This window comes from Varroa jacobsoni, unplaced genomic scaffold (assembly GCF_002532875.2).
Source record: "Varroa jacobsoni isolate VJ856 unplaced genomic scaffold, vjacob_1.0 scaffold_187, whole genome shotgun sequence".
Lineage (NCBI taxonomy): Eukaryota > Metazoa > Arthropoda > Arachnida > Mesostigmata > Varroidae > Varroa > Varroa jacobsoni.
The window spans coordinates 193,985-210,645 of record NW_019213089.1 but is presented as its reverse complement, the minus strand read 5'-3'; the positions used below and the strand labels follow the sequence as shown (position 1 = coordinate 210,645).

The 16,661-nt window shown below is 39.8% G+C and overlaps 1 protein-coding gene across 1 annotated transcript; it reads left to right on the top strand.

Moving 5' to 3' along the window:
• Positions 1 to 12,325: 12,325 nt before the first annotated feature.
• On the top strand, positions 12,326 to 13,678 carry LOC111272429 (uncharacterized). Its single transcript, XM_022853880.2, has one exon. The coding sequence runs from the start codon at positions 12,604 to 12,606 to the stop codon at positions 13,186 to 13,188; it is 585 nt and encodes a 194-aa protein (XP_022709615.1). The 5' UTR covers positions 12,326 to 12,603; the 3' UTR covers positions 13,189 to 13,678.
• The last annotated feature ends 2,983 nt before the right edge of the window (positions 13,679 to 16,661 follow it).

Sequence of the window (16,661 nt, the reverse complement as noted above, 5' to 3'; positions counted from 1 at the left end):
CCCATCATACTTAGACTCAGTTAGCTTCCATGCTTTCCTGAAGGAAACGTACAATTTTCGAAAGACAGCGGCCGCTAGACGAAAAAGCTTCCCTTCTATGAATACAATATTCCTAATGACACAAGAAGGTATTAGCAAATCTATAAATAAGATCGCCCTACTTGACTCGGCCGCTAGTGACTCCATGCTGGTGCACATTGTTACTAAAATAATACTGCTAAGTATTATTGACTGAAAAACGATACAGACCTCTATTTGGCTATCACTGCTTGGTCCAAGATTTTACTCAATTTTAAATTGACAATAACTACTTCAGAGGGTGTAAATTGTTCACTACCCTGTATATCTAAAAAACTTGAGCTTTAAGTTTAGTCTTGCGAAAACAGTGTACCCACCCTCGTCCTTTATCATCAGCTTTTTCCTAATCGCAGTCCGCGTTCGATCCATCTCTTCCGTCTTCTTTCTCTCGCTATTATTCTGTAGACCTACCCTGGAGGGTATCTTTCCTTGGGTCATCAAGCCAGCCACCCGCGGCAATCCCACCACGAACACAGTGAACTTCTACCGAAAACTTTAATTCTCTGGGGCATGCTGGAATGTTGTACTTTTAGCTGCTGGAGCCATCCGAGCAGGAGCACTAAGAACAAAAGGATTACACTTCTTGTCGCACACAAGCGAAAGACCTCTAATAAATTCTAGAAACCAGTATCCATTAATCAGGCTTTGGTAGCAGGACAGTGTTCGGTGCAAGGATGCCCTTAACGGGAACGACCGCAGTTGGGCGTAAAGAGCAACAAAACTTATAGCCGATCCTGAAACTACCATTTTGTAGTCGCTATAGGCGCAACTCAACTTGAAACAGAAAAAAAGAACATTTTAAAGGGCGTAACTGATACGCACAACTTGGTACGTAATTGAATCTAAAGTTGTTCTAGTCCACACGAGTTCGTCAGTTAGTAGCTAAGTTCGACACGAAATCGTTCCTTATAGAGAACATCGGATAAGTCCCGCGATGGATGTGCTTAAAAATACATAATTGAAAGTTCAGAGATCAGCTAGTGCTTGCCTACTTGTTCTGTAGTTATAAGGTTGAGGTAGTTTTAATTGATGTTTTCCAATAAGTGAAATAAGTAATAAACGTATGAAATAGAGCTCCTACATTAATTTACTAAGCCCTCACAAGCGTGAGGTCCCGCGTGCTATGCCTAGCTATAACCGAAGTGTTTTTAATTTGGTTTTTTTCATAATATCAAAGATTTTTTTTATAGCGTTAATACCGTTCCGCTCTTTGTGTGCACAATCCCCGAACTTTCATAGTTGGAATTTCGCCATAGCCGATGTTACCCATTGCAAATATGTTGGCTTCGGCGGGTTTCCGCGATACCCGTCAACGTATTCTTGTCAGTAACCAATAGCAGAATTTATACCATATTAATTTTCAAGCTTCTCAAAAAAAAATTACAAACAATTCTAATAAGTATACCAACCAGAAGTCGTTATGCATAAGGAAGGCAGCTGTTGAACCCAACGGATTTGACAATAACAAATAACATAACCCTTACCCTTGCGGTAATAATAATAGAAATGTTATTAGAAGTAATTAAAAACATTTTACCTCTTTAATTTCTCCTCCACAACAACTGCGAACGCAGTACATGACACGTGTGAATATAGGGCACATAGTTAAACTGTGTACAAAACTTTAACATTGTCATAAATACCTACACTCGACGAAAACGGCACTAACTTACTCAATTGATCTAGCATATTTGTGTAAAAGTTTAAGTTACCCAGAAGGGCACAAGAAATCTTATTTTTGTGAGACGATGACATATACCTATACAGTGTAAACGGAAAATTGCTTTAAATGTAAAAAAAACTTTGTCTTTCTACTATTGTATTCCGTACAGGTATTCCTAGCTATTTCAGTCGCTATCGCCATATAAAAAGGTGTTGTTGCTTGAATCAATAGCATTTGTCTCGGTACTAGTGGGTCGTTATGACAACTGGTGAAAATGAAAGCTAATGGTTGAGCCCAAGAGGCCTATCAATTCGAGAATGGATGAAACGCTCGACCAAGCAACAGAGCTAAGATTTGTGGAATGCCTGTCAATACGGTGAAGGTCGCTACCGAAAATACCGCAGAAGGTATCGAGATGCCTGTGCATGTACGTTAGGGGATACAACCCAATCGCAATGGTAGAAGTTCTTATCCAGGCAAGTGGAAGTTTGACAACGCTAGGAATTATTTCACGTTATTCCTTGTTACGGCTAACCCTAGGCGACTGTCGACCAAGAACTATCGTATACCCAAAACTCAAAGCGAAAATTAGTTAAGAGCACGAGCGGCTCTAGACCGTATGTTGGTATGCATACGTGGGTAGCGCAGTCGAGTACTTTGCTTTGTATCAACAACTCTAGCTATATATATATATATATATATATATATATATATATGCTGGTGGTAACTAAGACACAAACACCTCTCCGAAACGACAATAAATTAACGAAGTAAAGCTAGATATATTACATACATATTGAATGGGATATTGAAATTAAAATATCATTCAGCGGGCTCCTTGCCATAGCGGGCATGTGTTTATCCGCTGTCCTTACTGTCAAAAGCGAGCTAATCCTTTCTAAGACCGAATACCAACTTGTCATCGAAACACTGTTTCGTATTTAGAATTTTTTAAAAGGTCAGCTAATGTCCGATCTTCCCGCACAGTGAAATCCCACAGAGATTAAAAACTTAATCTTGTACACGGGGTCGACGGTCCACATTATTGTTCTCATGCAGCTTCTGGAAAAAAAAATTGGGTAAACCGGAGGATTTCCAGTAAGGCTTAGATATAAAGCTCTCGAGGATTTATCAAAAGGCTATTTTGTTCATATACCTGAGTTTTTGTTACAGTTCCAAGAGGGAAAATGTCGATTTTGAACTAGGTCGTCCGGACAAACTCCAACAATTAGCCCGTTCAAGACTTTGCACCTTTCAAATTGCCCCGTTGGGATTCTTGGCCAGAATTTGATTTTGCTCAATTTTTTTCAGCAATACTTGGACGAATTTAGACATGCCAATGTCATCTAGCCCACGGCTATTATTAAAACGCTATTTGCAGATTCAAGCAGAGATATACTGACAATAGCTCGTCAACGGGTTAAACCCTGAATACAACCTGTAATTGCGGCCGATCTTTTTCATATTGAGTGCACAAGGATCTGTGTGATTGAATAAAAAAAAAACGCCAGAAATTACTTACCCGTCAAAAATTGAAATTTCTTGTTTTTCAGGAACCATGTTGGAAGCAGCTCAAAAAGAAGCTCAAACTGACATTGGCCATCCGTCTTATTTTTTAGTGCTAGTTGCGTTGTTGAACGCTCTCTACAGCCAGTATACCACCATCATGTAATCGGGAGTGTCGAGGAACATCATCCCCTCTACCGTCCATACAGCCATGCTTTCGACCTATTTATCGATTTGGCGCAGCAAACTATAGACCCCTTACGTTTCCAGGACGCTAGAATAGCCGAACGGGGAAAAGTATCGAACGAGGCCGTTCACAGCCTCTGACAGTCTGCTCCGATAAGGTCTGACAGATCTTCCAGACCGCCTTTCAGCGATTACCGGCATCTCTTCCATTGACATCATTGAAAGTTTGTCGATCCAACTGTTCGACGTTGACTAAAGCATCAGAAGAAGAATGTAGGTTACCTGATGCGTACCATATCGTGCCATACTAGGATATCCGCATGTTCGGTAAATGGTGAAATGAAGCATTGAACTTTATCGCCTAGACGCTGTGCGAAGGTTATGTACCATAAATCGTTTGATCGAAAGCTAATATTCGCTGCTTCGCTGTGACAGTGATTTATGATCAAAAACATACATTTATCGATGATCACGGGGGTTCGCAATCGTCTGCACTCATATTAAGCCGAACAAAGGGGAGGAGATAAGCGATGATGCTGTTTAGACTGAGTTACACATATACCAATGGCTGTGCGAGACTTTAGTGACACACTACTCTGTTAAACATAACGTTACTAAATAATAACGGGTGCTGGTTTGACATACAGATGACATTTTTGTTTTTGTTAGAAGTATTGCTTTGTTACGCAGAATGTTTATCATAGACCAGAAAGAATATAAACGTTCGGCGTTCATTTACGTGGCGGATAGGTGAAGGCATAACCTTAAATAGCAAAAAAATTTCACTACATCTAGGTAAACGTAGGTAGATTAGTTCACGTCAACTAATCTAAAAGGGTGGAATGTCCCAAGGTCATTGTTTTTTCATTCGATTGAAACAGTGACATCCCATAAACAGATTACATGGCTGAGACAACTTACGCCAACCTTACATTCAGCTATCGTAACTATAGATGAAATGAAAATGTGCGATTTTTCTTTTCCGTAAAGAAGTTCATTCGACACGTCACGAAGGTACGCGCCGATGGAAAATTACACCGTCAGCATATTGGGTGCCCATTGCGACCACCGAGTTGGAAACCTACGTCTTCCGCCCGTCTCCTAAAGTTGCATCTTTTTTGGCAGTGGCACGCCAATGGCGGCGTTGACGTCTTCCTATCTCTCAGCCGCAGCAGTGCAACCATATTCAACTTGAATAAACGCCGCGTGGGCACTTGAACGACTCGGGCTAAATGCAATGGGAAGTAGTTTACAGACAGAATACTTTTTCGGCTTCATTTAATGGCTGGACCGGAACAACAAAGGCGAGAACTATTCTAGCATACATCGTTACCTCAGTGGAGTCCGGATCTAGCGCTGGCGCACGTCTGTCTTGGGAGTACGTGTACTGTTTTGGTCCTCTATTGAATCTAAGGTTTAAAAGACGTGTTTACTTTGGCAGGGGCGGACGGTGCTGCATCAAGCGTGAATTTTGAGAGAGTGAGAGAGAGACTTCAAAAACCGCTCAACGTTTCGGTAGCAATGAACGCGGGAGAATATATTACAGGAAGAAGACATAAGAACACGTTGAAATTCGTCTGTGAGATGCCGCAGTAATTGACAATTACGAGTTGACAATAATTATAGCGAGACCACTATTCGTGAGTTAGATGTGCCGATTTTTTTTAAGCCAATTCATCCTTAACGGAGAGGTTAACTTCGCAGACAGACCGTACCTTTAGGTTACATTGAATGATTAAAGAAAAAAGTGACGCGTTTCCATTTATTGACAGATTTGAATAAATATAAAATAAAAATAAGTATAAATAATAATAAAGCCCTGCTGGAGAAACTAGTTAAAAAGCAACTAATTTTGTTACACACGCAGGCCTTCGGAATGCTTTGGAAGATATCAAAATCGAGACCCCGCTTTAACCAACGCCTTTGCCCGACAAAAGCTAAATGAAAAATTGAATACCCTATGTCATTGTTTGTCTTTTGAATGTCGGCACAAAAGTATGCCTTTGATCTGCTCATGTAATGATTTCATTTTTCAATTTATGATGATTCTAAGGGAACCCTGGCAATACTCTTTATCGTTCTATTCCAGATGCTCTATCCATTGCGATTTACCTGACACGACGTAAAGACAGACACCGCTCAGTATTTGTCCTTGAACTTTTTTAATATTATTAAGGATACGATTTACACATCCACAGAACCATGAAAAATACTTGTAACACTGTTTATATCGATGTACTTATGTGTGCGGCTCGAGAGCAATTACGTAATGATGATCGTGTGATAATGTTTACCTATAATCAGCAAAACAACAAACGTGCATATGAATGTTTTTGATCAAATGAGAGGGTCGAGTAGATCTGTCGAAGTGCTCCTGCATGTATAACTTCGTGATACCCAGGTTGAACAGGTATTAAGTTCCTATGCTCAAGCCCCGCTTCGACAGTCACAGATTTGTGACCGGCCGTAAGCCTTATCAAAACGGAGACAATAAAGTTTAGGACAAAAGGTAGGACAGCGCCCACTGATACCTTCTATCTTACCAGATCGCGTCTTGCCTATATAAACCGGTTTCCGTACTTGCGGCTTCTATTTTCCGCGAACGGCAGAAGTTTTGCTGGACAGGTCATTGGGGTACTAGAAAACAGCGTTGACCACATAGGCGGCCAAATCGCTTGTCTTGCGCAGCCACTCTCAGCTTATTCGATATCAGAGTAGTTCCGATCGCAACGTACGAGACGCTTGTCATTTGGAAAGATCTTACAATGGAGAATTTCAAACACTTAAATTGCCCCAAAGCCTCCTTCCATAGAGGAACACTGGCCCTATACATGATAGCTTGAGATCGCCTTACGTATCTCCTAACCGACTCGTCGTTACTGTTCGAGATTTTACATCGTTGTTTTAAGCTTCCAACAGTGGAAACCTTTAGGACGAATGTTAGGAACTGGGGGGCAAACAGTTGTGATGACTGATGAAGATCTTCTTGCGTTGGGTGCAATGAAAAGCAACAAGTGGCTGAACAGACAGGTTACCACTTGCTTTGTTATGCTAAGTTAAACGCCGCTTCATTCAGGTTTCTTTTATATCTCTGGTTATAATGCATGACCGAAATTTTCGTATCTTTTACAAACATTCTTTGCCCCTTCTCATAGGGTGGTGCTTCTATAGGTTGTTTGAAATAGCATTTTACTCTGCTTTTTGTTACCCTAGCACATTATACGATCATAATAAACAATTTTGCAATGTTTGCGAATAGAGGCACGTTAACACAATAAATTCATCTTAAACAAACGTAACAGGATAAAATTTCGTAAAAAAAAAAGTAACAGTAATAATAGTTTCTAAGGCGACTGCTATGATGCTTAGTTGCTTAATAAAGGCATGCTGTTTCACAGTATTCCTGACGCCTACTTGAACTAAAGGTCAGACGCAACTTGAAGTTAATTGAGCTAAACTTAGTTCAAACTTGTTTTTAAGGTCTAATTCACACATGTATAATACATATAACAAGACGAATGAATGACTATTATAGTTTTCTGAAATATACGAAATGGCCTACGTTCGATACTAAATACTGCAATTAAAGTCGCTTGATACTTTCTGGTTTGAGGAAGTTTTCGGATACGCATTTGCTTCTCCACTTTTTTTTTAATAGAGGTGAACGAAAAGGGTAACGCATCACACTGTTACTGCAAAAGATACCTTAGTGATGCTTCAGCCCTGAAGCTCACTTCTAAATAAAACTAGGGCTTCAGTAAACGTAACAAAGGAAGATTATTTTTGTTTAACATACATCGTATGGACGAGTCTGTAATAGAGAAAAAAAAAACAAGTCATCTTAATGTGTAAAAAAAATACTTAATATCTCTGTGGGGGTGGAGACAAAAAAAACGTTATCATCCTTTTTATTAGTTGTACTATAGTTGTAGTTTGTTACAAAAACAGAACAAGATTACCTAGTGAATATTAAATGCCTTATTACAGACCGCATAGCAAAAAACATTCAACATGAAGAAATACGAAGTCACGCACTCCAAGTAATCCCTGCTGACTGAACCATACGCAGGTAAGTTCTACCATCTATAAGCAGGTTTTGTACATTGACTGACTGAGTTCAGAGCAGATGGCATAAGAAATCTCGAGGCTTTCTTTGCCGCTATTCAGCACTATAATATTGGGCTTTGCAAGACCTAAAAATACATGCCCTTAATAGTTTTGTAACGAATGTATATGAAGGTAGATAGGCTATGTCTGGTAAAGCATCGTAAATGCTAGCAAGTTGATCAGCAGTCCCGTACAAAGCACCCTCACAACGAAGCTCATACATATATACACATAATTGACCGTTATAAATGTCCCGATACTAATTAGATCTATTTTTGATTAAATTCCATATTAAAAGAACTGCCATCCCGGAGGCAAATTTAATATTCCTAATTAGGACAATTTTATTCTGTCGACAATGCAGAATACTCATGCAGGCCACAGGTGTCATCTTTGTACCTACTACATAAATGTTTTAATAATTTTCTACGTTCTTTATTAAGTATAATATTTAATTATTATCTACGTTTTCTGACGAAGATATTCTAGGCATTATGAAGATTTCCAGACAAACTATTTGCACCCAACGGGAAATAGGTTGTTTCATTGTCTCCATTGCACCGAGCCATTGCAAGATAATATAATTATTCTACCAGCACCCAGCGAAAGGAAAATGTTCATTTACTAGCCTCTGCCATCATTGTAAGTAACTCAAAGATATATTAGGAATAGAAATATCATAGAAACACGCTTATTTCGCTGTTTTCGATAAGTAAGTATGGAACATTTAGACTGTTCTCGATGAAATTCGCCGATAAGACAACTGGGTTGCTGAGTGAAATTAACAAGGTCAGCCAAAACTTATCAACATACTACATCAACACACTAAACTTACGTCATCATTTTAACGCACTGCAACTTGAAGTTATAGTGAGGCGAAGCGGCGGGCCTTCGTAAAGTAAATAACGAACTGAGCCAGGCCTGAAAATAGTTCATCTTCATATATTAACTAATAATTGTAATAAAAAAAAAAATAATTATAAAGGAGAGAGAATTTTGTATTCTTCTGTTTGTGTGCGCGTATCATATTATTTAGATATTAAAACCTGTGGAAAACAACATTTTTCTTCCTGCACTACCAATGATAACTATTTCATCTGGGGCCATATCATCGTTATCTACCGTAGTACGTATGTAAGCGGTTTGTGTGGAAAGTTTGCAAAAAAAAAGAAAAAAAAAAGGCTGCAAATGCAGATCAGCGCAGAGAAGGCACATAATAACCCTTTAGCTACACCACTACATTAAATACGCATATAGTTGAAAATTACCAAATAACTTAACAACGGGTCCAATGGGTTGTTGCCAATAAACATATATGTAATATATATATATGTATTAGCTATTATATTCGTTATATTTTCAACATTAAACCTGATCGCAATTTTAATGTATTGTAGCTTTTATGAAAAGGCCATCCGTAACCATACGATAGCGTTAACGATAACAAAACCGTAATTTCCTATTATATAATAATGTTTATGAACTGTTGTTACAGGTGATACTACAGGCAACCTCAGTACAACAATGAAATCCTTGATTTTTATAGCGTTAGATAATTGAAATTCATTTACTTCGCAATAGACAAATCATTACTATGAAAGAAATTAATTGATCGAACGGCTGAAGAAGCTACAATATGGCTAGTTCAAAACGGAAAACAGCCGTTACAAGAAGTGCCTGCCAACCCTTGTCGACAATACGATACAAAAAATCGTGGATCAATGCATGACATTGCGGGGTTCGGCTTTAACCGAAGCTTAAACAAAGAACTACGGAAAATAGCAAAGTAAACATCTTTGTACGCAAATCTATACAACCATATGTTAAGACCTTTCTGTTGATACTTAGCTTTTTTGTTTATTCCACAAGATGGGAGGGATCACGTTCACGTCTGAAGCCCTTATGGACAGCCAACAACGACGCAGTTGAATGGAAACCTATTTTGCGTTATATATATATATATGAGTAATTTCGTACCAAAAAAGATTGAGGCAGTTAGTTACTATTAAGCTTGAAGTTTTGACTTCTATTTTTATTAGATTTTTAAAAAATTATTATATTAAGGCTATATGACTTAGCAATTTGCCTTTCGATTTAACAATATTTTTTTCAAACACCAATTTAACAACAATTTTTATAGATATGCTATCAAGTCTCCGCTGCTTTTTCAGAAGTAGTATAGTTTTTTTTTTTTTTGGAAAACCCCTAAGAAAAATTGGGAAAAGGAAAAATAATTGAAGCTATGTCACGTGAGCCGGATTCTTTGGGAAAAAAACAACTACAAACACCACCTTATTTGTAAAGTAAAATTAGCAGGTCCAAGGTTGTTATGTGCCCTTTTATAGCTAGTAAATGATAACACCTAGTAAAGTGCACATAAATGCTTGTTACGCATTTATGTGCACTTCACTGCACGCCAGGGGGCGCTGCTGATTGGACAAACAAAAACAGCTGGGGGAGCTATTATCTGCAAACACACTTAGAACGACTTTATTAGCCGAACGGTAAATATTACAGCTTCTTTTTTTTTTTTTCTTTTTTTAGTTCTTATTCCTAGTCATTTTCGCAATGTGTACAAATACTGCTGGCCGCTCAGAACTGAAAACGGTTCACGTATTGATCCTTGTAATACATCAAACACTGAAAACAAGCACCGTTTCGGCATCGTATATGTATGTCCCTTACAGAAATAGCAAACGTCGAATAACTGAATTTACGTTCAGCGTTTCTGTTATAATAATGAGACCTGGTGGCTCTGGCCATCTGTCTAGATCTATTTTGTACTTCAATGCATGGCAAAGTCATGTCGTGGTCGCACCTGACCTGAAGTGTTGCGGATGAACGCAGTTATCGCCAGTCAGAACAGAAATTTACCCACGCTATTGCCTGCAAGGATAGGTTTCTGAGGCAGCAGTTAATGAAGAAATCAAAGACTGAATCAAAACAGCTGTTGACCTCATTCTTACAGGTAATAGCAACAACATTCTGAGTTCTTGTTTTAATTCCATTTCGAAGGTTAGATAGGTGTAGGCATAAGTCTAGCTGGTAAACGAAACGCTAGTATTGCTATTGTACCTCAAATGAATTAATATGCAGCTCTGGATTTTATAGTAGTATTCATTAGATTTTTAACGTAATCATTATATTTCATTAAAAAAAAAAACGTGTTCATTATTAGATCCGGAAAAAAGCAACCTGCAAAGTAGGACGGAGTTATTACGTTTCATTAATAAACTGCAAAATATCATAAGTGTATCAATGTGAAAAATAATTTGATCAAACAAAAAGGATCGATAGGTGAACGCGCACAAACTTCGTTCGTTCCGCATCAAATGGTTCCTTTGATTTTGAGTTTACAGAGTCTAAAGCAGGTGGCAAATACAGGTCGACGAAGGTTGTCTAAGTTAATGCCATTACCTAAATAGAGCTTTTCCTTTAAAAGTGGATGATATCATCTAAAAATTCTAGTAAGCGTGTGCAGATAAAAGCGCATTCTTAGAATATTTAAAAAAATCGCCGCACAGATACTTTCTGCCAATATAAATAATATTAACGGACTATATATTTTAACTCTTTAATTATGAGCTAATTGCGCTAAAATAACAGATTTCCGTCCTTTGTACAGTAAAAAATCGCAAAGATATTATTATGTTAATATTAAAATAGTAATATTTAATTAAAAACGCATTCGCATATTTATTTGAAGTCTCAGAAAGTGCCCTTTGCATGGCGCGAACAATGCATTTTCGAAGAAACGGAGCCTAATGTTTGTCCCTCTTATAAATTTGTCAAGGTAAGAGCACAGGTCTTCTTTCTTCTCCTGACAACAGTCGAACCGAAACTCATGCCCTAAACCGGATGAGTCATCAATTCCTTGATGACCGAAACAACAAATTTTATGTCATTAACACAGAAGACGTCGAATGCGCCTATGGACAAATCGTACTATTACCTTGATGAACGAAACTGATCCAAAAGGATTTCTACAAGCTACGATTACTAACATCTTCACGTATTTATTTAAAATTATTATCATATCATTTTTAAAATGCGCAACGCCGAAATATAGGTATCTTCTCTATGACAATTTAACGCTAATTAGTGCATCTGCCTCATGTTTGACATGAGCAGATGCGCAGTAGTTACCTTTTTGGCCGTACTATACGTCTCGCCCTCTTCTAATGTGAAGGCGATATCTTCTTGTATCAGCAGCTTTAGACTAGAAAAATATCTAAATCTTCCTATCGCGCAGACAATTACGCGATATTTATGGGACAATTATGTATATATCTCACCGTAAGCATGACTTTTTTTCTTTATGTGCTCTAGGATAGTCCAACCGCTAATTTTCGCTTTGAATATGGACGGGCGGGAAAAACGACGTTGGGCTGTTAGGAATGGGGCGCCTCTTGTTTTTGATACGATATCTCACTACGTGTTCCATTTGGCCAAAATGTACCTGTCAATCAACCGGAGGCACGACCATCACTCCGACTAATCGTGTGTGTCTCATATGACTACAGATCAGCCAACAATGAATTTCAATGAGGCTTAGCATCTTTATGGATCGAGAAGCCGTTGAACCGTGCTTCGCTGTTAGTCTTCGCTGTTTTTTTCCAATGAAGGAGAATCTAAGCAAACGGCTTCTACTTTACTATCGTTCTCAGCTCATCCCCGCTAAAGATTTAGATCAGACGCGTCCCCTTGGTTCTGATCTTGTCCCGCCAGTCGCTATCATGCCTAATAGCTACTGAAATCCGCTAGAATAGTTTTCGGTTGCACAACTAAGTTCGTGCAAAACAAGTGGTTTTAGCTGCTCCTGTTCCCCGCCTTACATATAAAGCGTCTTCCCCCTTTTCCCTGTTTTCTTTCACAGCCATTTTCAACGAACACAACCGCCACTATATAAGCTTCGCTGACGACCCCGATTTTAACGTGCGTCGTTCTGTGTGTTTTCCTCATTCAATTTTCTTGGTGTCGCAGTATTTTTGTCATCGTTATTTTGGCCTCTAGCGTTTACCGTTGTTCTCGCGAGTTCGCGTTCTTCTAACTTCACCATTGCGATGTTGTCGTATATTCTCGTGTGCTTCGCTGTAACTTCAGTGACCGTCTTGGCTTCAGGCGATCCTGCCGCGCCCTTCGTTCCGAGAGCGCCGTTACTCTATGGGCCAGCTGCGTCTCCAGTTCCACGAGTGGCCAAAGCCGTAACAGCTTTTCCTCCGCCTCCAGCTCTAGCGGCTCCGGTAGCCCCTCTTCATCCGGTTATTGCAGCAGCACCAGCCTATGCTGCGCCTGCGTCGAAAATAGGAGCACCGGCCCATTTTGCCCCGCTGGCTGCGCCTCCACCTGTTGCATATGCAGCAGCCCCTGCTCCAGTGCCCACTAATCTCATTACTTCATACTCCTACCAGAGCCATATCAACCATGCGGTGCCAGCCGGGGTGTTCCCAGCCCCGGGGCCTCCGGGTGCTCCAGCAGTATACGCTGTCCCAGCGGTGTCGACACCTCTTTTAGCAGCCTCTGCACCGCTTGCCAAGGTATCTCCTGTGCCCTTGGCTCACGTTAGTCCGGCCCCTCTGCCATATGCCCCAGTAGCCAGGTATCCTGCGCCAGTCGCTGGAATTGCCGCTCCGTATAGATACGTGTGAGAACAGAGCGACTTCGGTTGGATGCCCGCTATTGCGGTACGTCTTTGATGAAGCGTGAGATTTTCGAACGTCAGACCCGTGCACCTGGCTTGAATTAACCTTAAAAAAATTATTTGACAACGTCATCAATTGATGTTGTACTAAAATAATGTTCGTTATAATCGTGGTTAGACACTTGCGGGTGTAAGCACACCCAATGTGTTGGAGAACTGCAGGGTCGAGAGCTACCGCTGATGAAAAACTCTAGTCGTAGGAACAATCATAAAACCGCATCTAGTCCAATTTACAAAACCAAGTTAATTAATAACATCATGAGAAATCATTTGTGTAAGTAATCACAAAAAAAAGCCGACCGTAGAATCTGAATTGGAAATAATGATTATTTATTATATATACTTTCTATGTCAAGTCTTGCTTTATCTATGTCAATGCTTCTATAAACTGCGTAATAATTGATAATATACTTTGATTGTGGTGTTGTGTTGCAAAAGTATGTTTTTTTTTTTATATACTAATCCAAGTAACAAGTCTGTAAAGAAATCGAGTCTAGAGATTAACAAGCTATGAACTAGAGTATATGACCATACCTATTTCATATAACTTATAAAAACACATTTTTCTACCGAACTGCTGATATTTTTTTGTCCCAACGTCTTCTTGCGTCGGAAATGCATGTAATTCTTCTAATAAAAAAAAAAAAAAAAAAAAAAACATTTAAAATCAACGCGTTCCTTCAGTGCCTACGTAAGCCCCTGCATTTTGTGTCCTCCTAAATCATCAATATCCAAGTAGATCACAGGGCATTTATCATGTCGAAGCTATCCCTTTCTATTGCTCTTCCACCGTTAACCAAGTGAGTCCTCATCGATGCATCACATATACGTCTATAGGTTGTACAGTACCCGTTATCTCAATTGCTAGCTGCATGCGTTTATTACTGTATCTTTACTGTTTATTACTGATCCTGTGTAAGTGACTCTATTTAAACAGCGGGTACCTTTACATAAACGCCAATCTATAATTTCTCGGACTCTCTTACCCACTCCTCATATCTTCCGCCATCTTCAATCCGCTGCTCTTCTAAACAGCTTCCGCCGTCTACCGTCATCGTTGAACTCAAAATGACAAATGCTACCGCCACTTGTTGCTGTCGTTGCTGTCAGTGGCCCTGTTGCGGTGATATCGATCGTGTGACAAGGACACGAGAAACCAAGACTTTATTCGGGGAGTGAGTTGCCCCTTATGAAGAAGCTGACATCAACGCTACCATTAGCGAAACTGCCTATACCTTGAGGGCCGCCCCCGCAAAACACGTTTCGCATTTGCGCGCAAGCCAGCGTAGTCTCTTCTTAAATGAGATGCCGTGAAAGAAGACCAGAAGGAGGAGAAAAAGAAGAACAGCGACGAGACGGGCTTTGAACAGACCGGACTGAGCTGAACCATTCAAATAAGCCAACAACGAGAAACTTAAGCATACTACTGACCAATACTGAAATGACATCCAAACAAAGGGAAATACACCGGCGGCAAGTCCTTCATTTAGTTATCTTTGAATGTAGCTAGGATGTCGTGTTCAGTCTTCGCATTCACACGCAGTGCGCGAGCCCTACCAATACAGCCTACAGTGGCTGACGCCACTCACTATTCACTATGTATGAATTGGACCCGACGTGAAGATAGAAGAATAGATTAGAGAAAGCGTCCAGACTCTTGCAATATTCACACATATGTATTTACGTTTCCGCGTTCATGCGTGCTCCCATAACCGCGCAGTCCGTGGATCGCAGTTGACTGTCGGACAAACTGTTGAAACGGTACATGATGTTCGATCCGCCCGGATCTCGAGAGCTACGTCCTACAGGATAGGGAAGCTACGTGGGAAAAATCTCGTAGAGAAAAATCGCCCACTGCATCCGAATAATAGCACTCCGAATGCGACGTCGTCATCGTTGGCGGAGACGGCGGTGCTGTCTTTATTTTGTTACGTATTCTGCAGATTTCTAAGTTGATGATAGTATATCATAGCATTTGATTGTGCATCTATAAACGTTAGTGTCCGTAGAGCGCTAGTTCGCTCATTGACCAGACCGATGCCTTTCCGGCAGTTACGGAAAATTTAACGATACAGCAATAGAGGATTTATGCCAATGCTCATATTTTCGTTATGAGTCGCCATTGTATGTTATAAGAAGCATGGGCGTACGAGCGCGATCGCTGCGTTGTAAATTTTGCATGGGCAATTCGAGGTAGACTGACAAAAATCATATTCTAACCACACAAAGATGTGCCGCTGAGGCATTAAGAACTTTTGTAGTTTTCGCACGCTTTGAACCACGCGCGTTTTTATGCGTGCTAGCGACGGGCGGACCATTGTGTCGTCGCGTCAACATCGTTAAGCGTAAAATCTCACTTGGTGAACTCTGGCTGTGGTAGATATGAATTGTAAACGAAAGTCGCAGGCCAGTTGCAGGAAACAACCACAAAGGACAACTATAGAAATAGCAGCGACAAATTCAGCGTCCGCAAAGTCACAGTACATACGACAAGACGCTGTTATGCTGTAAAAAATCGCATATAAATACGTATTTGCACGTATTTATGTGCATTGTACTTGCTCATATATATATATATATCTTACTAATTGTTTCCATAGCAATATATATATTAATTATTTCTGGCGGACATGGTAGACGCTAGTCTAAGGCAATACCATGGACGAAATGCTATAGTACGTACCCGACGTAAGCGCCATTGACAGCTGATAGAGCGTATGGCCGTGGCCGATTGCTATTTCTGATGTTGTACTGCAATGAGTTACGACGCTCCGCGATGACCTTCATAGGAGGTCCGGAAAAGATCGGCTCCGAAGAGACAATGCTGAACGATTTCTAAGCAGGCGATTAATTTCGTACCGAAGTCAACTTGCGGCGTTATCTGTTTGGAAAACACTTTACTTATTGTAATTAATATTTATTAGTGAAACACAAAATGGCCAACTGCGCGTCGGTGCTGATATTGCCTTCAACGAACTTGTTGTTTTGCCAAATAATATATATATAATACGCCATCCAGAGTCGTGGCAGTGCTTTTTACACACAGCGACTGTTAGATATGTTCTTATCATTTGTAGTTTATTTACATCCGTCTTTGTAATGCACCAGCTGTACACTGAAATCATACATTGTCGGATAAATTTTATGGAATCCAAAGGCAAAACTGTAAACATGCAAACTTAGCTATACGTTTGGTAGGAGCGCAATTTTAACTGAACGGATCATCATAATCTAAAAAACAAAGTTCTGATGATGATGACTAAGATGTCACAAAAAAAAAGGGATAAAGTTCGAACTATTGTGTATAGGAACAGGTATAGAACGTTTTCAGAAAATACATTGTCAGATATCCAGACATCCAATAGCATATATGACCGCCGCTGAGATATCAATCATCTTTTTGATTTGGGACGTTTTGAT